This window comes from Phaenicophaeus curvirostris, chromosome 7, assembly GCF_032191515.1.
Source record: "Phaenicophaeus curvirostris isolate KB17595 chromosome 7, BPBGC_Pcur_1.0, whole genome shotgun sequence".
Taxonomy (NCBI): Eukaryota; Metazoa; Chordata; class Aves; order Cuculiformes; family Cuculidae; genus Phaenicophaeus; species Phaenicophaeus curvirostris.
The window spans coordinates 3,924,175-3,947,727 of record NC_091398.1 but is presented as its reverse complement, the minus strand read 5'-3'; the positions used below and the strand labels follow the sequence as shown (position 1 = coordinate 3,947,727).

Here is a 23,553-nt window from a genome sequence, read left to right as displayed (position 1 = left end):
TAGAGCAGCTTCCAGGACTGAAAGGGGCTGCAGGAAAGCTGGGGAGGGGCTCTCGATCAGGGAGTGCAGGGATAGGACAAGAGGGAATGGCTTTAAATTGGAAGATTTAGATTAGACATTAGGAAGAAATTCTTCACAGTGAGAAGGGTGGGGAGGCCCTGACCCAGGTTACCCCTGGAGGTGTTCAAGGCCAGGTTGGATGGGGCTTGGAGCCCCTGATCCAGTGGGAGGTGTCCCTGCCCATGGCAGGGGGTAGGAACTGAGTGGGCTTAGAGTCCTTTCCAACCCAAACTGTTCTGTGATTCATCCTGTGTAGAAGATCCCAGGTAACTTGTTAGCAAAACATCCCATAACAGATTTGTAACTAAAACTAAAAGTGATGTACAAAAGATCTGGCATTTCACACCATCTGTATGACTGTCACAACTGTACAAAGGAAAGCACAGGCTGAGTTCACACGCGTACAAACAACACCCCCTGACAACAACCTCAAGTTTAAGAGGCAACAGATTGGTTCCCATCAGGTGAGGCTGAAACCAAAGCAGGCAGGGAAAAGGAAAGGGATATACAAAAATATTCATTTACTTACAGTAAATAAAGAGTTTAACCCCCAGACGACATCCTGCAAAGGAAAAGCACAGTGGGTTAGTGATGCATTTCAGCTGTTTGGAACACGTTCACATACTTAGTTTTTCTATTAATCCATGAAATTACAAGAAAGCAAATTATTGTGGTTTGACCTCAATTAGAGTCAGTTTTGTGACTCCAACTCAGTGTTGTCTAAGTAACTTCATTTTCTGAAAGTTAACTGCATGCTTTTCAGACAGCATTCTCTCTAGCAGTGATAACACAGGGCGCTGGGATGCAGAAAGGCCATTGCTTACTTATCCCCTATAGAAACCAAAGCCACCCTTGAGCTGGTGAAAAAGGGCCGCACGTGCAGGGAGGGGTGGACAGGAGAGGTGACCCCACACTGGCCAACAGAGCATTCCATTCCACAGATGCTATTCTTGGTATAAAATGAGAGTTCACAAGGGTCTCTCTGCCTTCTGCAACAACCAGTGTCCAGCGAGGACCACGTCTGCCTGTTTGCCTTGATCCCACATCCATTCGTTCCTGAATCCAGTTCCTGAGCTTTAACTTCCTTCCAACCTCGGAGCCTTTCCCTCACGTCTGCTCTGCAGCATCTGTGGTGACGTAGAGTCATTGAGGGGTGAGGACACGATCTCATATTTGTATATATTTTACTAGTTTCTATGATTTTCTTCATTATTATTATTATTATTCCATTAAAGCTATAGTTTTTGTTTCCAACCCACAAGTCTTTCCTCTCATTACCCTTTTCCTGGGGGTGGTAGGAAGGGAACTGGGTGCCCAATTGCTGAGTTTTAGCTGCCGAAATTGGCCGGGACAGGTCTAAACCAGCACACAAATCTAGATTAAGGGTGAGGTTTTACTAACTTATATCAAAATATTGAGAAAGCTTTCCCATTTCATGGGTTCTTTATATTTAGAAGTCACCAAACCTGAAATACTGCACATTTAATATAACTTCAGATCATTCCGTGTGTTTAACAGCCTTATCCCTGTTGCTCCTCTACCCAAGGAAAGCGAAAATCCCTTCATACACGCCACCAACTGAAAACCACGCTGCTTAGTTCTAAGGGAGGGGATAAAACTTAATTTAGCACTCTATTTCTAAAATTAAATATTAAAACGGTGTCAGATATATTTGAAACTGTCAAAATACAGGGAAAATAGATTGTGATGCAGTACTAATACAGAGAAACACCATTCTTATATAAGCATTGTGTCTTAAACAATTCTGCTGCCTATTTAACCATAGCCAAATAGAGAGAGTTCACAATTCCTGCCAATGGGAAGCTCCAGGGGAATCTGCCTCCAAATACTCCCTCATTCAGTGTCACCAAACCCAGCTTATTCTGGCTTGGGCACCTCCAAAAGGGTTCCACCAGCACTGAGCTAAGGGCCCACATCCTCAACCTTTGGAGAACAAGAAAACACACAGGATCCAAATAGTACAGAAAGAAACTTAAAAGCACCACCTACCACCAACTCCCGAGGCTGAGCTTTTCTGCCTAGAGGAAAGATTATCTGCTTCAGTAGCAATAGAACTAAGCTACCTGGCTGCAAAACCTGCTGAAGCCTGGGCATTGGAGCTCGCACCTACCAGTGCTTCATCTCCAGCCCTTACATCCTGCCAGCACTGAGCACCTGCCCATGAAACCCACGCTGCCTGATTTCCAGCAGCAGCACAAATGCTGCATAGTAAAGACTTCATGGCTTTCACAATAAAGATAAAGCCTCAAAGTAAAAACTTCCCATCCACAGCGAAGAACTTGAAATGGCTTTAAATTGGAAGGGGGAAGTTTGAGACTAAATATTAGGAAGAAATTCTTCACACTGAGGGAGGAGAGGCCTCTACACAGGTTGCCCAGGGAAGTGGTGGCTGCCCCATCCCTGGAGGTGTTCAAGGCCAGGTTGGATGGGACTTTGAGCAACCTGATCCAGTGGGAGGTGTCCCTGCTCACAGCAGGGGGTTGGAACTGGATGGGCTTTAAGGTCCCTTCCAACCCAAACCATTCTATGATTTCAGTTTGTTCCCTGCTTTGGGCCCTCCGCTGGGAGCGATGGACCACAGAAACCCATATCCCTCAAGAATGCTGTCCAATTATGCCCTAATGAAAAAGACACAATGTCAGCATTATCCGAACAGCAGCCACTCACAATCCAATTTTCCTTTGATCCTGCACAAAAAACCAACTCGGTTTATCAGCTTTCAATAACATGAATCTGCCTAGCAAAGCTTGTATTGTCAGGCAGTGTTTTCAGTTTCAGCATCTCCTCCTCACGGAGCTTCTGCAAGCACCAAATGTGGCAAAGAGCAACTTTTTCAAAAGCCACATGAGGAGCGGCTGAAGTTACTTGGTCTATCCGGCCTGGAGAAGAGGAGATGGTGGGGAGATCTCATCACAGTTAACAGCTTCCTCACAAGAGAAGGAGGCGGCACAAAGCTCATCTCTCTGGTGACCAATGACAGGACCCTAGGGAACAGCAGGAAGATATGCCAGGGAAGGGTTACGATGGATTATAGGAGAAGGTTCTTCCCCCAGAGGATGGTGGAGCACTGGAACAGCTCCCAGGGAAGCAGTCAGGGCACCAAGCCTGACAATATTCCAGAAGCATTTGTCCAATGCTCTCAGCCCCACAGTGTGAATGTTGGGGTTGTCCTGTGCAGGGACAGAATCTGGACTTGATGATCCTTGTGGATCTCCTCCAACTCAGCACATTCTGTGAAATCACCTTCCATGGCAGCACAGACACACAAACTGCCCAGCAGGGCAGACCCAAGACACCTCAGAATTACAGGTATCTGTATGGTGCTGAAGAGTCAGCCCTACTCCCAAATGATCACGCTGCCACTGCCTCCACAGCTCTGACAAAAAGCAGAACATTTCAAATAATGGATGAAAGTCATAATTTTGACCTCTATTCCAGTTCTGTGCTGCTTGTTCAACTACAACTCCTGCCAGAGAAACCAGGCACAGAAGAGGTTGGCAAAACACGGCATTAAGGACACCTGCGTTAAGCAATCCTGGGAATAAATTATTTCCACAGGGCGGTGGTCCGAGAAAAAATAAGGCAAAGTCACCAATTAAAGCAAGATTTCAGGGGTGTGGAGAGCCTGGAGAACAGGGACAGGCATGAAGGTCTCAGCCTCCACTTCACACTCCAGCATTTAGGCAGCACAGGCTGCCACAGCACCTCTGCTCTTGGGGACTGCTCCACTCGAGTGTCCCTACATATGCTGCTGGCAGCACGGATGCTGGGTGGGTACCAGAGATGGCTGAGAGCCACAGAGGATGCTCTGACCCCAGGAGATCAGGAGCCCCTTCCACTGCTGCCCTTGGAGGCTGCACTGCCCCTCACAGAGGCAGAGTGAATGTCTTGGGACCATTAAGAACTTCTTGCATCTTTTAACCTACTGTGTGTTTCTTGCAACCTCTGATAACGGGACCTCACTAAACCACAGTAATTTGCTTTGTTCCACTTGAAGAAGCAAGAATAAATTAGCTTTTTAAGGGTTGCCTTTCATCTACACCACGTGAGAGAAGACTAGCTGAAGAATGTGATGCTGAGCTGCAATACTGATGTTAAAATACATCCTGAAGAGCTACAAGGAGCTCAGACTCACGCACTGTCCATTTCCAAATCCCACCTGAACACCAAGAAGACATTCACAGGGTTGCAAGTTGTTCACAACTGTTCAACCCCTTATCAGCGTGGCAAAAGAGAAACTCGGTCACACTGATTGTTGTAGCTGACCATGCCTGGACGTGTTCAAGGCCAGGTTGGATGGGACTTCAAACAGCCTGGTCCAGTGGGAAGTGTCCCTGCCCATGGCAGGGCATGGAACTGGAGGAACTTTAAGGTCCCTTCCAACCCAAACCATTCTACGATTCTGATGAGATCACCTCTCTTTAGATGTGGGAGTGCTGAAGCCCTGGTCTCCTGAGCCTCCCCAGCAGGACACGGGTAGTGTCCCTCCAGATAAAACACCTCCTGCTCTAAGACAAGTGGTGGCGGGTCCTGCCCCACACAAGTAAATGCTGCAACTGCAAGCAGAAGTGTAAACTGTATCCTCGTATCATTCCGCAAGCACCCCCTTTTGAAGCCAATTTAACTTGCTCACAAATCCTCCTTTGTTGAACCCTGGTTTTAAGGCTTCGGAACACTCGACTCATTATTTAACTCAAGCTAGCTTTGAAGAGTTCTATCAAAAAAAAACCCCAAAACCCCAAACACCAAAAAACCAGCAAAGACCTCTGTGGGCTGTGAGTTTTCAGAGCAGTGTAGATTTTCACAGCTATTCTAGACACCAAAAAGCATAAAAGGACTATTACTATTACTGAGTAACTTATGAGTGAAATTCTTAATACCATTTCTCTTCTGTTTCCACCTATTCACGTTTATGATTTGCTGAATTCATTTCATAACCTTGCACGGCTCCATGAAAAATAACGCTAAATTACTACCAGTAGGCAACAGTTTTGTAATGAATTTGAGGTTCGCCTGGATTTAAATCTAGGATATTGAGGAAGGGAAGTGGGATGGGACAGATGAGAAGTGAAGCAAGTATTTCATATCTGAAAAGCCTGACACTGTTGCAATGGAAAAATAATCATTTTGCATTCTTCACCTCCACAGAGATGCTCACAGATAAACCCTTGCCTGAACTGCCTCACACTTCCCTGCCTAACCAAAAGGATTTGCAAACCACCAAAGAACAGACCCTGTCAGATTTAGCAGTTCAAAACCTTCTGTTTTCTTTTAATTTAATAAAACAGCATCCTTGGCTACACTTGAGCTAAGGAGCTGGGGTTCCCAAGCAGAGCAGCACCTGGAAAGTGGAAGAGGGGGTGATGAAGGAAACACAGGGCTCATGGCACTGTCACCACTTGGAGCTCAAGCATGGGAAAGTCAACAGAAACAAGTCAGAAGGCCAAGAGACTGTTATAAATAACCCTTCATGTCAGCTCTTTTCCTTGAGTATTTCTGTGTTGCATTTGAGTGAAAAGTTACATTAAACCCCTGCCCACAGATTTATTAATATTTATGGCATGATAAATGAGGGGAAAAACCCTGCACTGCAGCAATGCTTGAAGCTGAAGAGCAATGAACCAAAATACTAAATACAGCTTATGAAATAGCCTCTCCCGAGGCCAGAGTCTCGGAGCGCTGCGTTTGTAGGAGGTGCCAATCCAGACAATCTTCTTAAGTGGCAGCATCACAACCGCTGCCCCAAAGTGATGCTACTGAGACCATCTAACAGACAAGTGTTAGCGATGCTGCCGATGTGGAAATACAACTGCACACGCTTCCGAAGAGAGGGCAAACACATTGTTGTGGTTTGAGCTAAACCAAAATCATTTTTCTGACTTCAGCTCTGTCTGGTCTCAGTAACTTCATTTTCTGAAACTACATGTTTTTCAGACAGTGTTTCTCTCTAGCAGTGATAACACAGGGATGCAGAAAGACAAACACACTTATTCCTATAGAAACCAAAGTCATTCCAGAGCTGGTGGATGCTCTAAGTCAAAGAGGCGAAAAAGGTCACAAAAAAAGGGCTGGAGAGGTGCCCCCAAACTGACCAACAGAGTGTTCCATCCCACAGACATCATTCTCAGTATAAACTTAACAGATCATAAGGGTCTCTCCTCTGTGATGGCTGCCATCCAGTGAGGACCTCGTCTGTCTGTTTGCCTTGACCCCACAACCGTGTGTTCCTGAATCCAGTTCCTGAGCTCAGCTCCTTTCCAGCCTTGGACTCATTCCCTTATATTCGCTCTGCAGCATTTGTGGTGACAGACAGTCACGAGGGGTGAGGATGTGACCTCAGATAATTCTACCTATTTTATTATTACTATTTTATTAAAGCTTTTTTAGTTTTCCAACATGGAAGCCTTTTTTTCCTCTCATTTTCCTTTTCCTGGGGGTGGGAGGAAGGGAACGGGAAGCACAACCATTTGGTTTTAGCTGGCTGAAATTGGCCAGGCCAGGGCTAAGCCGTGACACAGGTAAATTTTAAATCAAGGTTTTCCTTTATCTAATACATCTATATACATATCTATATCTAATACAGCAATTTATGCAGAGAAAAAGGCAAACAAAAACAACTAATGAATGTTCAATCAAAGAAACTTCTTCAGAAGCTCCACATACTCTAAACAGCATTTCTGATCTAATAGACTGATTAAATCAAATCCCTTTACTACACCATTTTTGATGTGCAAACAATTTAATCCATTCAGGGCAATGAAAGGAGCAGCAGTTGCCGATACAAGCAGATGTCTGAAGCCGTTTTTTTCTTCCCTACACACTGAAGCAGTAACTCCAGTTAAACAAGTGCCAAGCTTTGTACACCACATTTTGGAAAAGGGCTTGCAATGCCACCTGAACCCAATATGCTGCAAGTCAGGTCACTGCCCGGCTGCCTCCTGGGGCGCCTCTGTGCTGTCCTGCCTGCCCACACACCAGCTCAAAGTGGGTTTCCACTTCCATTCACCTTTTTTTGTCGTCTCTACAGCTCTTCTCTCTGCAGCACAGCCTGGAAAACTAAGCATCCTTCATCCCAGCTTGCCCCACCTTCCCAGGCTCTGTGGGACTTCTCTGACTCCTCCAGGTGCCTCCTCAAATGTCTCCAATATCCCCTGTGGATCAAGGACCTCTCTGCAACCACCATGCTGGAACTGATGCACAAAACTCAGCACTGGGTTTAAAAAAGCATCTTTTCAGTCCAGAGATGTTAGGCACTTCTCAGCTTACAAAAAGCCTGCTTCCCTCCCAAGCAGCCTTCTCCTAAATAAAAGATTATCGCTCACTTTTCCTCTCCTATATGGTTCCTCTAATCCCACATGCAGTACTGCTACGGCATCTTACAGAATTCCCACAGTAGGTCAAACACCGTTTCCACCTGGAATAAAGGCACTGAACAGAACGCCAGCTTTCTTTAATCATCCACAAAGGCCATCCCAGTTCTCCAACTCAAGCCTCCCACCCAAACACGAGGCAGCAGCTCACTCAGAGGGCTCTGGGTGATTTAAATGGCATGAACTGCTCCAGTTAGCAAACACAAAAGGCGGAGGAAGGGTGGAAAACGATTTCTTCTGTGCTCGAATATACCAGAGGGAAGAAAAGAGGAACAACTCTAGCCTGTTCTTCTCCCAGGCCAAGGCAGTTGTGAATTGCCAAGCATGCAGGAGCGCTCCTGTAAAAGCCCTTACGTTTCTGACTGACTCCTTGACGTTCGTCCCCAAGGTTACTTCAGAGCAAACAGATAATCTCCTATAAATTATTCCCAGGGGAATTCTGTGATAGCTTCTTAATGAACTACACTACAGTGATTATGAACACTGAAGCTATCGCCCTCTGGAGACCAGTCTACTCAACTGATTAAAGTTAACACAAATTGCATATTCAGAAATCAACAATTTGGGGCAAACAAGCACAGTTTAATCAGATTTACTAACATACTACACTGTTTACTGAATCACTCTTTAAAAACAGCCCAGCAACAACAGCTACTGTATTTAAAACAAAGATTTAGCTTTCCCAGAAACCATTAAAGACAGGAAGAAACTTTTTCAAGTCTTTTATAAAGCAAAGACATTGATTTGTGCAAGTATTTTCACAGTCTGGGCACAGACAGAGCAGGGGAAATGACTCCTTACAAAAATCTCAACTTCAGGTGGCAACAGGCGCTCGTAGCCCAGAAGTCCAACTGTGTCCTGGGCCACATCAGAAGTGTGGCGAGCAGGACGCGACACCCTACCTCGAAGCCCTGTGTCCAGTTCTGGAATCCCCAACATAAGGAGGATATGGAGCTGTTGGAACACATCCAGAGGAAGCCACTAAGATGATTTGAGGGCTGGAGCACCTCCCATATGATGACAGGCTGAGAGAGTTGGGGTTGCTCAGCCTGGAGAAGAGAAGGCTGCAGAGAGACCTTAGCGCAGCTTCCAGTGCTGAAAGGGGCTACAGGAATGCTGGGGAGGGGCTTTTCACGAGGGCCTGGAGAGGTCAAGGGCTTTGAGGTTCCTTCCAACCAAAACCATTCCATGATTCTATGTCTGGGCATCAGCTCACTCAGGGTGTCCTGAAGTAGCCGCTCAGAATTAAGAGCTCAGCCCTCTCCTTCCTTCTCACTGTGCCGCATGCTGCTCTGGGTGAGGGGCAGGCTTGGATGACAGTAACTACCATGCTCTTGGAAATGGTACAAGCAGGAAGAAAGTGGTGCAAAAAGTTTTAAGAAGGCAACAGTGCCAAGAGGCACGGAGACAGAACCTGGAACACCACCCAGCTGGGTTAATTCCTGCACGATATCAGAGAAAAAAGAGGAAGGCACGCTGCCTGAACAAGAATTCTTCTGCCCAAAGCAGCAACCTGCATGCCATGAGCTACTGTAACCACACACATAACCGACTGCAATTACCTGGGGCCACTTTTTCTTCCCCAGCACTCAAAGGCTCTGTACTGGTCTGCACCAGGAGGAGGCACGCGCCTGACAGCGTCCCCTTGCCATCCGCACACGATGTCTTGAGTGCTCTGTTCTGTAGCCTCTGTGATCGTGACTAAGAAGATGCCAGGAGATAAGATATCAAATTCATGTAAGATCAAGAACCTCCTTGCTAGGCTATGCTTGACTTCCCAGTGACTTCTCCTCCTGCATGGTAAAAGCTGGATTTTGTGCTCTTTGCCACTGTCATGAAGCCCTCCCTTTTCTTCTTTGGATGACCTTCTCCCTACCTCACCTGTACGGGGGACAAACACAGTCCACTCAGGGAGGCAGCTTTGACAATCACGTGCTTTGACATCTCTACGCACGGTATAAAGACTTGTTCCAAACAGGATTTGAATAAATCAACAGCAGAACAATATTACCATAATGTTGGCCAAGACAAAACAGTACCAGGAGCACAAATTAATGAGAACCACACAGAACATGTAGGTTTCCTTTTTCCCTTCATCCTGAAGCCAGTGACAGCTCCTGTCTCTTTAAAACACTCCTCTGCACTAATTACATATAATTTTGACAGCAGGCCACCCGTTTTCATTAAGAATGAAGGTTTAGTGCTTATAAAGAAGTTTTTTAAAAACCACTCAGGTTTATGCCTAAACTGGAAAAATTAAGTCAAAACCCTCCAATTTGCTTCTCCAAAAGATTTCAGTTTGACATTTGTATGATTTGAAATAAAGTAATTTTCCTGTCTGAAGACAGCAGAACCAAGGCAACAAATAAGGGGTATTTTCCCATGTAGGATTAAATGCTAATTAAATAAGAAGCCTCCCATGCATAAACTCCAAGGAGCAATAGTTTATCGTAAACAAGTCGAATCCTTTGAGATGAGATTATCTAATAATGCTGACAGATATTCCCTAACCTGGTAACTGAAGCTATGGAAAGGAATTCCTGAAAAAATAAAAAAAGGTTTTCCTATAAAAAGCTGCCTGCATATCTACAGTCTAAGACTACCTTGATGTCTTCATTCCTACTTTTGTCACTCCTGACAGTACTAAAACAAAAATAACAAAAAACCACCTCTGTAAAATATCTCAATGAAGAATCAGAATGCATCTACACCTCACTAGCAAACATAAAGATCTTACAGAAAAGAGTTCTTGAAACATCTGAAACCCACTGCAGCTCCATCAAAACAGGCACACAAAACCAAGGACCAAATACTCCCTTTGAACATCCATCCTACTGAATCCTGGGTTCAGTTTTGGGCCCCTCACTCCCAGAAGGACATTGAGGGGCTGGAGCCTGTCCAGAGAAGGGGAACGGAGCTGAAGAAGGGGCTGGAGAAAAAGGGTTTTGAGGAGCAGCTGAAGGACCTTGAGTTGTTTATCCTGGAAAAAAGGGAGAAGGGAGACCTCATCCCTGGCTACAACTGCCTGAAATGAGGTTGTAGAGAGGTCGGTGCTGGTCTCTTCTCCCAAGTGACAGGTGATAAGACAAGAGGAAATTGCCTCAAGTGGCACCAGGGCAGCTTCAGATTAGACATCAGGAAAAAATTCTTTACTGAAAGGGTTTTTGGGCACTGGCAGAGGCTGCCCAGGGAGGTGGTGGAGTCCCCATCCCTGGAGGAGTTTGGGAGATGGGTAAATGAGGTGCTCAGGGATCTAGTTTAGTAGAGGACAGGTACAGTTGGACTTGATGATCTCAAAGGTCTTTTCCATCCAAGCAATTCTATGATTCTATGAATTTAAAATGCTGGTTTCAACATTACTTTGCTCTGGCCCCCAGAGTCAGAGTTGCATAAGTGTGTTTTGATTATTTTTATGGTTCATAAATCAGTCACCAACCAATTTCCAGTTAGAGTTTGTTAGAGATAATTGCAGGAGGAACAGCTTGACTTTTAGAACCAATTAGGCAATCACAATAGACAGATCACTTCTTCCTTTATTTTTTAAAATCAATCACCCGAGATAATTCTATAGCAAAGTGCAAACAAGCATTTGAGAGAAAGCCAATGCGCAGCAGGGAGGCCTATCTTAACCGGGCAGATGATACTGGTGGCGAACAACATACAAAGCAATGCACGTTGAGGACCGACAGGAGCTACACTTGACTTTGAAATGGGAATTATTGAGAGGGAAGAAGCAGGTTATCAGAGTAACAGCAATAGCGTTACTTCACTCTAGCTATTTAAAAGCCAGTATTTCTGGTGACGTAAACAATAGAATAGTTTGGGTTGGAAGGGAACTCAAAGCCTTTCCATTTCCAACCCCCCTGCCATGGGCAGGGACACCTCCCACTGGACCAGGGTGCTCACAGCTTCATTCACCCTGGCCTTGAACATCATCTGGGACGGGGCAGCCACAACTTCCCTGGGCAACCTGGGCCTCAACACCCTCATCATGAAGAATTTCTTCCTAGTGGAACTGAAACCATGTATTTACTTTCTTTTCCATTTTGGTCATCAAACCTAAAAGGAGAAAAGCAAGTTCAGACGTTCTGAGCAGAGGCACAGAATACCTGCAGCAGCCCTCAGCTTTATGAATACTCTGGATTAGAGATTATTGTCGTATGCAATAAAACGATGTGGGACATAACAGAATGGAGACTGAAAGGTAAATTAAGCTCCTGTTGCTAACTCACAGCTAGCTATAAAGAAGTAAAAGTTACACAAAGATCAGTTCCAAAGCATTGCATCAGTTTTTACACAATCCATAGACCAAACTGCTGCCAGAAACCCCTAAGCATTCAGGACTCCGGAGGGTTTCTATGGAGTAAGAAATAGTTTACAATCCTATCAACAGTGATCAAAAAAGTCTACCTAGATTGTTTTAAAACTTTAATCCAGGAATGATCTCCTTCAGGGTTAAAGTCCAATTTTCTTCATAACCTGATTAAAAAGGTATGACATGGGAATTCAGGAACAGCACTTTCTGTGGTGGCCTCACTAGTGCACAGGCTGCTGTTCCCAGTGCTCCATGGAAAACATGTGCAGTAGCAGGAAGAAGTAAAGTGGGAAAAACATAATGCTCAACATGTAGTAACTCAGAGAATTCAATCAGGGATGAGATGACACCAAGTACTAGAAACCAAAACTGAGTCAGCTTCCACCCACCCCCCTGAAGAATTCTCTACTGTTAAAATACATTTTATCAAGTAACTTTTACAGAGTATTTAGAAGATTTTCATTATTTCAGAAAGATTTAAATGCCTCTCCATGCTCCTACCTATTTGATACTACAGAAAGTGCTAAAAAGGTCACAGCAGTTTATTTTGAAGGATTTTGAAGGGTTTTCCACATAAGAGCTCTGCTGCCACCACAAGGATAGAGAAGATGAGACACAATCTAAAACTTCTAAACCTTCAGCCTTCTAAAAGGTTAAGCACATAACATGAACGCAGACAGTAGCACACGGCAGAGCTAGTTTGTGCACGTGGCTTTTGAGGGGTTGTGTTCTCTATTTGCATGGTTTTATTGACACACTCGGAGTGGCTGCAGCAGTAACATCTGCTGGTTTTTTGTCACAGAAATACAGCACACACCTATTATCACAGAATGGTTTGGGTTGGAAGGGACCTCAAAGCCCATCCAGTTCCACCCCTCTGCTATGGGCAGGGACACCTCCCACTGGACCAGGCTGCTCAAAGACTCATTCGACCTGGTCATTCTCAAATCAAAAGTCTTAGCAGTGTTTGAATCTTTTATTGGACAAAGTTGGGTGCTATTCCTCCAGAAAATCAGGCTGCCTTCACATTACTGAGGAGTCAAATATGGAATAGTGGCTTTCAAGTCCATTATTGGCCAAGATTGGATACTACCCACAGTGCTACTGTGCAAATTCACACAGTATTCTGCTTGTCACATGAGCCAATCTCCAATGCCAAAATTTCTGGAAACAAAGGTCTCAGGAAGGCTGGATTAGTGGCATGTCGAGAGATAAAAGTAACCTGGGTCACATCTCCTGACTGTGGTTTGCTCCTGGTCTCTCACTAGTCCATGTAATTCCATGGTCTGTAGTTAAAATGTACCCACCACAGTTATTGATGCAAAGCCAGATACCTTGTCTGTGTGGCCACACTGCCAATAAACCAGGACAACTCCATATTTTCCATACTCTTCACATTCTGAGGGTGGTGACGCCCCGCTACAGGATGCCCAGGGAAGTCGTGGCTGCCTGATCTCTGGAGGTATCCAAGGCCAAGTTGGATGGGGCTTTGAGCAGCCTGATCCACTGGATGGGCTTTGAGGTTCTTTCCAGCCCAAACCATTCTCCGATTTTCCATCTCAGAAGCATGTGTAGACTGGACTCTAAGCACCTGGACGAAACAACTCCATGACAAGCAAGAGGACACTCACTAAATCCCCAATCTGACGTAAATTTGAGACCTTGAAGGCAAAAAGTAAGGAACGAGAACTTTGCTCTTTGGAGTGGGCTTCTTTAAAGCTATAAAACATGAGCTTGCCATTGTGGTGCTTCAGCACCCATAGGGAACAAACAAAATCCAAAGGGGATATTCATTTTATTCTTTTTAAAGTTTAGCTGCTCTTGCCTTCTCTCTGGCTGAATCTTTCTTTCAATACCCACAAGGTTCCTGAGCTTTTTTGTTTGGGGTCTCAGAGGTTTCTTTTCCTAACCGAAGGTAAAAACACCCTAAAATACTTCATAATATTCAGCAATTTGAGCCTCATGGCAGCTGAGACTCCAGGATGTTTAATCTATGAAATTAATCACATGCAACTAGCGAACTGATGTAAAAGTGAAATGGAAAAGAAGATTAATACATCATCCCTGAGGACAGGAAGATAAGTACACATAACGTCAAAAGTTATTCCCACCCAGAGCTCTAATGTGCAGTAGGATTTTAATCTTTATGAGACAGATACCGTGAGCAAAGCCAGGAGAGCAGATAAAAACATATGCACATTCTCGTCCAGTTGCAGTATCTGTGTACTAATTTTCCAACAGCTGAACCTTAAAACTTGTCATCCAAAAATGAATGAAATACAGGGATAAGCACAGAACCGTTTAACTTAATTACCCAGTCAGTGTCTTGAATTAACCTAATATGAAAACAGAAACCCCAGAGGCAAACCAAAACCATACTAGCTGATGAAAAAAAATAGGGAAAGGGTGTTTAAACCCCACAAAACACTACACACATTGATTCTACTTTGCTTTGCAGAAAGTCAGATACTCATGGAGACATTTTACAGATGAAGAAATTCACAGATCTCATTCAGAGCACCAAAATGGAAAGGAAGTATTGGATAAAACTTGCATTCAAGAACCATGACTGAGGGTGTTACTGCTGCCCGGCTGGGGGGACCGACCGCTGATCCAGCCTGCAATCCCAGTCGCAGCGGCACAACCGCAGGGACCAGGGCGCACTTACACTTTAGTGACTCGGGTGCAATGACACTTGAGGCAAGGTTAAAGGGAGGAGGCAGCTCCCTGCTAGAGTGACTAAAACAGCCACAAGTGTCCTGCTTTAGGCAACCCCTAAGTGAGGATGCGCTGCTCCCCCACTTTGAACACCAAGGATGAAACAGAACTCAGGACGGTGCAGTAGGTACACAGATTCTGTTCCACACGGTGTTTCATTTCTCCCAAATGCAACTTGCCTTTCACTTTTCCAAGTTCTTCCACTCAGAGGAACTTTGGGGAGGGAGAGGAAGATGGGATAGGGATTCATCAGGAATGTGAAGACAACGGAAACTAGAAGGGTTATGGATTACCGTTAGTCCTGCTCACATCATGCTCTTGTATTTGTTGCCTGGGTATAAAAGCAGACCAGTCTTACTGAGCTAGGTTCCTCAGGGTCACCTGTAGCCGTACCATTCTACAGAACCTTTTATCAGTATTTGTGCAGCTACACTAAAGCTAGCAAGCATTCCTAGAATCAGTTAGCACCATATTTGTTTCAGTATTGCCACCAAGACTTGAAGACAAAACCCTCAGTTGTTTCTAGAGCAAACCCCATTATCTGTTTTCTTCCAAGTCCATAAAAGTATTTTAAGAGATATATCTAGTTCGACGTATGTATCTAAAAGGAAATAGTACCTTTAATGTTCTAGTTGGAGCCCAGCCAGTGCCATCAATTGAATGTTCTCTCAATAAACTGGAAAAGAGACACACATATTATACAGTGCAACTTCGCGTTAAACAGCCTTTGTCAGAATCTTCTTAGAAAACATTAAGCACTTAAGAAGTAATTGCAACACAAGCATCACAGATCGCTTGCTCTGTATCTAGTACTGGGATTTTAAAGCACAAAGGTTAGTAAGCTTTCCTTGAATCACACTCAACATTGTGTCAGTACAGATTCCCCACTCTGAGCTCAAGCTTTGTCAAAAAAACCCAGAATACTTTTCACCAAGCAAAATAACTGTGACAGAAACACTCACGACAGTCTCAACATCGAACCTTTACTGTCTCCTGAGCACAGACACGTGCTCCAGTTCAGAACACGTTTATCTCTGGTGAAGAGAGAGGCTCAGAGAATGACCCCTCACCAAATGTACCCACTTCAACCCAAACAAGAGTATTTTTGGTGGGCTGGCAAGAAAGCAGATTACCACCCTCTCTTCTGTGAGAGGAGGGCTTCAGCTTCTTGAATGCAGGGATAGAAAGTGAAACAGTTTTGGCCTGTCTGCTCAGGAAGGTTCTGTAGCATGAGCAGCTGCACCTGGAGCTACTGGAAAGCCAAGTGGCAGGGCCTTGCGGTCCCCTTCCAGCAGGTCAGCTGCATGGACTTAGGCTGCCAGGCTTTACAGACAAACCCATCATCAAACATCCCCCACTTGGAAAGCACGATGGAGACTACTCTGGGCACGAGAGGTTGCTTACAGGAGGAAAAAGTTCCTTATAGGCTATAATACACACTCTTCAATTTTAATATAGATATGTATTAATATATTAATATAAATGCATATGGATATACTGATATAAATGCATAAGACAGGCTTCCCATGCATAGAGCATAGCAATTTTATATGACCTGCATATTACACTACACATTAAGCCAGTGATGCTGTTGACCTATTCACAAGTTGAAATAATTGAGGTGTAATCAGTCGGTCAGGCATTTCTGGACTTACAGGTCAAAGCATCAGCAGTCGTGAGAGGTAAAAATACTGGAGACCAGAGCATAAGTGAGAAGTGAGCTGAATCCTTGCTTGCATTTGGGGAAGGCAAAGTCATAATTTGAATGAGAAACAAAGAGTCTGGAAAACTTGATGTGCCAGTTCACAATCCATTAAGCAGCTATCTAGAAGTGAAAACTCGGACAGCAAAATAACAAAGCACGAAAATTCATCGTCACCATCAGCTTCTGCTACTGAAATGACAGGGTTAAAGTGAAACAGTCTTACACTATCAGGCATTACCAACTTTCAGGATGAAGTGTATGAAGCCATTTTTTAAGTTACAGTTGATGACTGGACCATACAGTCTATCCATAGTTATTTACTGAATGCGCCGAGGTTTTAAGCCAAAGAAACACAGTACGACTAGCATTAGTCCTTGCTCAATGTAGAGATGCTAGGAACAGGAGGAAGACAGTGAACAAGGCTATTCCATCTTAACTGTGCTGCTAATGTGCCTTTAAAAAGACAAAATATACCATTACCACTAGAGCTGCTCAAAACTAATTTCAAGAGCATTAAAAATAGCATCTTGTGGCTGCGATTGTTCACAGTACAAAAGTAAAACCAAAAGTGTTGCTGAACAGGCAAGAGCCGGGATTTTCAAGTTTGGAGCAAATAATGGACTTTTTAGATTGCTTTGTGTGTTTGTCATAACATTTTGCTACAGTTCTCCCCTCCACCTCTTTGCATACCTCACTGCGAACTTGAGAGGGAGGAATAATTAATACACACAAAATAAGGCATAAAAATATCCACTGAGAGAGCTCAAAGTGCCCGAGTTTTTCAGCTAAGCTTCACTAACATCCTTCCAGCTCCCCAGAGCCTCAGAGCACTCCTGGCACATCTCCAGCTGGAGACATCAGCAGCCCGGACATGAGAGGAGACATCATATCTCTTCAAGAGCAGAAAAGCAACAAGGATGCACATATATCCCTTCCCCTGATATTTCTCATTTGCTGATGTAATTAATTTTTAGAGCAGCATCCACTTGCTTCCTACAGACTAGGAATCATCAAGGGGATCACATGCAAGCGTTGGCAGAGGCTGCCCAGGAAGGTGGTTGAGTCCCCAACCTTGGAGGGATTTAAAAGATGAGCAGATGATGTGCTTGGGGACATGGGCTGGTGGTGGACTTAGTAGGGCTGGATCAATGATTAAACTCTATGATCTTAAAGGTCTTTTCCAACAAAAAATAGTGATTTTATGATCAGGCCCCTAATCAAAATCTTCTCCTAGCACAGGGTATCTAGAGAAACTGCATCTCTTGCTCTCGGTGGGCATGACCTAGATATAACTGCCAGACAGCTGGAGCTCTGGATAGGGATTGGCTCTCAGAACATCATACACACAAATAGCAGAATGAACACCTAAATGAGCAGAAATACAGAAAACACACCATGGAACCAGTTTAGTGGATGAACAAGCACCTGCATGTAGCTTCTGCTCAAAGACCTGTTATCCTCAGATCCTGCTGTCACAGAGCAGCTGGGCTGCTAGGAAGTTCTCAGACAGCACAACCAGCAGAGATTCAGTGCTTCAAGAAGCTGCCTTTGATGAGCTGCCAGGACCACCACAAAAGCCACTGTTTTACCAGGGGTTCAGGACACCTGATGGGCAGAAAAACCTCTTTAAGTGCCAATTCTCAAATTGCCAGGACTTTGCTGTCTCTAACAGGAGTCCCAGAAAACTCATCTGGTCTTATCCAGATGGAATAAACCTTCAGAAGTTTTCCTTGTGTTGCCCAAGAATGAATTTGCAGAAGGAAAGACAGGGGTAAACCAACTGTGCAATTTCTGCAGCATTTCAGATGACTGAAGCAGGTGAGTGAGTGCACACCTTGGGGAAGACGCAGCCAGGAACTTCACCAGGAAGGGGGAAGGACAATAACGCAGTTCCCCATTTGCTTTGTCTTCAGCTGTAGTAGGGTCTGAGAAAACACCAGGTTGGATGGGGCTTGGAGCAACCTGATCCAGTGGGAGGTGTCCCTGCCCATGGCAGAGAGGTGGAACTGGATGGGTGGAAGGTCCCTTCCAACCAAAACCACTTTATGATTCTATGAAAATCCAAGACTGTCCTCAGGCACAGTGGGACTGAAAGTGATAACCGCTCCTTAACAACCAGTGTTCATACCTAAGGAAACCTCCCAGAACGTGATTTCAAACCCTTATACCAAAGTTCCTATGAGAAGACTGCAAAATCACTATTTCTGAACCTACAGTAACCAAAACAGCCACTAATGTGAGCCAGTCAGCTTCTCAGCCTTTTTTTTCCCCATAAATATCTTCTCATTCCATGAGTAATTCCTCCATGGAGAAAGGCTTTGAGGATTTTTTTTTCTTTCCAAACACACAGCATCCTAAAGAGACCTTGCAAAAACATCTACTGAACTGGGAACTGCATGGCTCTCACAAGCTTAAAATTTTCTCAGAGACCAGCTGACATGATTTACAGTTTAAATGACCAAGAATTACCGTAATGGGGAGACCAGTCCAGGAAAAAAAAAATCTGCTTTATGTAATGATCTCAGATGAATCAACATGAGTCTCATATTAATCACCATAAAACGCCATATCCAACAAAACTTCTGCCTCCCTTTTGCAAACAGAAAGTATCATTCAAGGGGAGTTTGAACTAAAAAGCTGTAAATCTCCTTCAGAATCCCTCCCTTACCAGCAGGGACATGTTACAGAGGTTATTCTCTCCCTCATCTCCCTGCTCAACCCAGCACCGCCAGTGCAGCCAGTCTGGAGGCTACAGACTGGATGCAGGGGGCAATCCGTGTGGAAAGTCTGCCTAAAGAGCTTTTTGTTTCCACACTGGCACGGCTGAAGAGACTGGCAACAGCACTGAGGAACAGAAATTAGAGATAAACTTAGATCAGCTTTTATAACTGGGGACATCACAACACTGAGCTACAGCAGATGATAGAATTCAGCAGTCTCTGAACACTTCTCCTCCAGCAACCTTCAACACTGCATCATGGAGCAACCAAACCCTAACAAATACCACCTATTCCTGAGACAGTTGCATCCGACACTGACCACCTCACCGTGCAGCAGAAAAACAGGGAAATTTTTGAGTGATTAAACGATTCTGAAAGCTTATGTGGTCAAGGAGAAAAAAAACACCTCAGGCAGAGATTGCGGCAATTGGGGGATGAAGAAAAATAGTCAGTGATGCACATTAGATATTGCTCTAAACAGGAGTCAACTGGAGCCTGTAGTAAGCAAACACCTGCTCTCTGGGTATCTTTATGTTTTCTATCCACCTGTGCAGTGGAGGCAAGATTCATAAGTACATGCTACAACTAATTAATATGGTCTAAAGTAACTGCAATCTATGAAGCACAAAGAAACAACACTCTTCCTGCCCAAAACTATCACCCTTGACCAAAAGTTTAACTATTTGGTATGTTTTAGTTCAGGGACGATTACCAAACCAATGCCTTATCACAGCATGAGAGATGTGTAGTAAAAGACAGCTGGGAAAAATACTGACAGGGATTTTTTTTCTGGTTTTAAAAATAACTGAAGCTATTTTCAAGCAGAGACCAATACGCTGATTGCAGGTACTACATAGAGAGTGCATTCTCCATAACAGGCATAAAGCAATCTAAGCTATTTTAGCTTTTCCATCTAAACAGTAAGACATCTCGAAGGTTGGATGTGTTAAAGGATCTGACAATCAAATAAAGCTGATGTTCCACTGCAGATGCTGAAAAATCGACTTCATTTCATTACAATTACGATGTTCCGACACTACATTCATCTTTCGTAATTAAAGCCATTTAAAAGACAAGAAACACTGAAATATCTGCAAGAATGCAAGGCTTTATTTGATCTCAGAAGATGCTGCACTGTAGTCAGAGCTGAAACTCTTCGCTATCCTTTGGTGTTTAGTTCTTCTTGTTTCCTGGTTCTGAACGGTTAACCTATTCGCTCCTTCCCTTGCACTATTTGACTCAAAGCGCCTCACCTTTCTCCGCTGTCTGAGCCACAGGGACTCTGGTGGAACTTAAACTTATGTAAAAGTACAATCCTCAAATAGCTTTCTCTTCTGCTCAGTGAACAGTCCAGCTGTGTAAAACGCAGCAGTCCCAGGAGGCATTGAGACACTACAGGTCTGGCAAATGCACGACAAGCAGCAATTTGTATTTGCCAAACCCACCTTCCTGTACCACCGGCACACAGCTCCAAATGACTGGGCACAACTAGGTTTTTAGGGAGTCTCAGAGGATTTAGAACGCTTTCTAGTGATTTTAAACCCTCTGACCCCCGAGTGAGGTAAAACTGACAGGCACCAGCCCTCGCTGTGTGCTCCTGCTGGGACTGTCGAGCACCAGGACCACACTGCAGCCTCCTCAGGCTGGTTTCTACCAACCTTCAATTAATATGACCCTCCATGAAGTGTGGAGACCACTACGGCTAAAAACCTTAATATCAGCTCTCTATCTGCCACCAGCTGAGCCTGACCTGTTCGTGAAGTGTGACAGATTGCCCTAGAGTGGTAAAAATCTTAAGGAAAAATTAAACCTACAGGAAAAAATTAGCTGCTTTTTAAGCACTAATTTGCTACACATGGTGGTAACCGGTTTGGATTTTCAGAACAGCTTTCAATCTCACTTATACTCCCTGCTTCTGCTTCATCTACCTTTTTTTTTATGTCCCATTAACTTGAAAAATGACAGTGGTGCTTCTCATTTGTGTTTATGTTTGGTTTCTGGCCAATTGCACCACCAATTCATGATGAAATGCTGAAATTGCAAAGTTTCAGAAACTGATTTTGAAGAGGAAACGTTTACTATGAAGCAAAAAACACCTCAGACAAGCTGTCACCTGTAAAGTAAAGCCTTTGGGCTTCCTATTTTGACTTATGCTCCCCCAGCCCTGTTTTGTAGTAATTGGAACATGTCTTATGGTGGATATTAAATGTTAAGAGAACAAATGGCAAATATAAAATAGTTCCTCTCAAAGTTTAAGGAACACTTTTTCCTTCCTTTTCAAAATATAAACAGTTTTTGAGCACTTAACACATTCAGGCATCAAACAAGTAAAGCCTTGAGCCCCCTTCAAGGCCTCTTTTATGGAGGGAGAAATACAACCAAGCTTCATTTAAGCTGGAGTTTCCATTTATACCCCAAACAGAACAAAATGTTAAGTCTGAACCTGAAAAGCCAGGCTCTACATGGTCTCTATGGAATAGCAAGAACAATACTTCCAATAATTCTAAGTTCCTAACGGTCACATGCCAATAATTTGCAGAATCTGTTGAAAGCAATGCTGGCATGAAAATAACGTGCAATGTTTTACAACACAGCTAAGCCACCAAGGTTAAAAAACACAGAATGCTGGTGCTACCTTAGGCAGATTTCTCCCGTCTCTGTAATGTTCGGATGCCAGATTCTTGTCAAGCACTTCACCTTCGGAGGCTGCCAGAAGAGAAAACAAATTACAGTGTTATCCCTTAAAATGAAACCCTATCATTGTTACAAGTCACAGAACTGAAAAAGGCAAACTTATTTGATATTCACAGCCCAGGTTTGTATGATAAAGACACCGATAACAACCTCCAGGAGACCCATCAGATTTCTCTTCCGAATTAACTCCTCTCAGCTCTTGACAAAAGCTGGGCTGGTATTCCACTTTTTCTTAGGAAAACATAACTTTCTTTAAAGAAAGCCAAGAAAACCTTCTCTCTTCTCCCATCTCCTTCAAAGGAAAGAAAACGTTCCAAATCATTCTGTTTCTTAACACTTAAGCAGTGAGACAACAATTTAACACAGACAACTACTGTTTTACCCCAAGGCTTATCCAAGGCAGGGTTTGTTAAAAACCAGCAGAGGATGCAATGACAGTGACTACATCAAAAAGACCAGATTCTTTTAACGGCAGAAGAGCCTGTTCACACTGGAGCAGCAAGTATCACAAGAAGCATCAAGAAGGTGCATCACAGCCAAACGTAAGGCACTAATATAAAAAGCCACCAAATTTATTTTCAGGCATGATCACCAGATCTCCGCATTCCATAGGGAGTTTGAAATCACAGAATCATAAAATCATTTGGTTGGAAAAGACCGTTGAGATCACTGAGTTCAACCACACCTGAACAGTACCTAAACCAGATCCCTGAGCACCTCATCTACCTGTCTTTTAAACGCCTCCAGGAATGGGGACTCCTGATTTCCAACCTGAACCCACCCTGGTGCAACTTAGGGCCATTTCCTCTCGTCCTATCACTTGTCACTTGGGAGAAGAGACCAGCACCCACCTCGCTACAACCTCCTTTCTGGGAGTTGCAGGCAGTGATGAGGTCTCCCCTCAGCCTCCTTTTCTCCAGGCTAAACAACCCCAATTCTCTCAGCCTTCTCTCATACGACTTTTTTCTCCAGCCCCTTCCCCAGCTCCGTTCCCCTCCTCTGGACACACCAGACCCTCGATGTCCTTCTTGTAGCGAAGAGCCCAAAACTGCACACAAGATTCAAGGTGCAGCAGTGCAGTCTCACCATTTAATAATCCAGATTCTTAAAATACAGTCTCATTTGCTCTGGTAAATAAAGTAAATAAAGAGTGGGTCATAAAAATCCTGGTAGCTTAGCAACAGCATGTTGTTCCATCCGCACTTTCCAAATTACACTTCGCAGCTTTCAATCAAGCAGATGATTTCTTGTAGCAAGTCTACTGGAATCTATCAGCACAGACCGTTACCTTTCATAACTTCAATTAAATCACTTGTTATGGATGTGGAGCTATGTTCCTCCATGAAGTCTCCAGACAAGAGTCAAAACAGCTCCAACAGCTGCATTTGCATAACAGCAGGATGCGTTTGCCCCATCGCTTTGCTCTCAACTTCCCCACTTTCTTTATGGCGAAACACTCTTATAACTAAGGATCCTTGGAAAAAGAGATAAGAAAATATGTTCGCTACTGAGCTGTCCGGCACTAAAAGAAGAAACACCTATTGCCACAATAATTCTGCCACGTATAATGTAGACATTGCCTTTTCTCCACTCTTATTTCCTGTTTGTCCAATAACTCAAGGCACAGCAACTGAAAATTAAATGGCACACACAAAACAGTCTCAAACTTTTTACTCAAGCTTAGAACGTTTCTAGGAGTACAGCTTTTCATCAGCTGCACTTTTTGGAATGCAGAATCATAAAAGAGGACCTCAAAGCCCATCCAGTTACACCCCACCCTGCTGCAATAAGGTCTCCCCAGAGCCTTCTCCAAGCTGAACAACCCCAACTCTCTCAGCCTATCTTCATAGTGGAGGTGCTCCAGGCCTTTCATTCCCTCCTGGAAGTCAGCGACATAATAACAATTATACTGTTGGTTGTTATTGTCAGTGACTTAGTATGATGATGATG

General features: G+C 44.0%; 1 protein-coding gene across 2 annotated transcripts in view; it reads right to left on the bottom strand.

Annotated features, from left to right (window-relative positions):
- Nucleotides 1-23,553, bottom strand: part of UBE2F (ubiquitin conjugating enzyme E2 F (putative)) — an 80,133-nt gene that overhangs the window by 30,630 nt on the left and 25,950 nt on the right. For both annotated transcript variants that reach the window (XM_069860636.1, XM_069860637.1), the window contains 3 exons: nucleotides 21,545-21,615; nucleotides 15,103-15,160; nucleotides 590-622 (listed from right to left, as the gene is read on the bottom strand). In XM_069860636.1, the coding sequence (XP_069716737.1) occupies nucleotides 590-622; nucleotides 15,103-15,160; nucleotides 21,545-21,615 (162 nt within the window). The remainder of the gene's footprint in view (nucleotides 1-589; nucleotides 623-15,102; nucleotides 15,161-21,544; nucleotides 21,616-23,553) is intronic.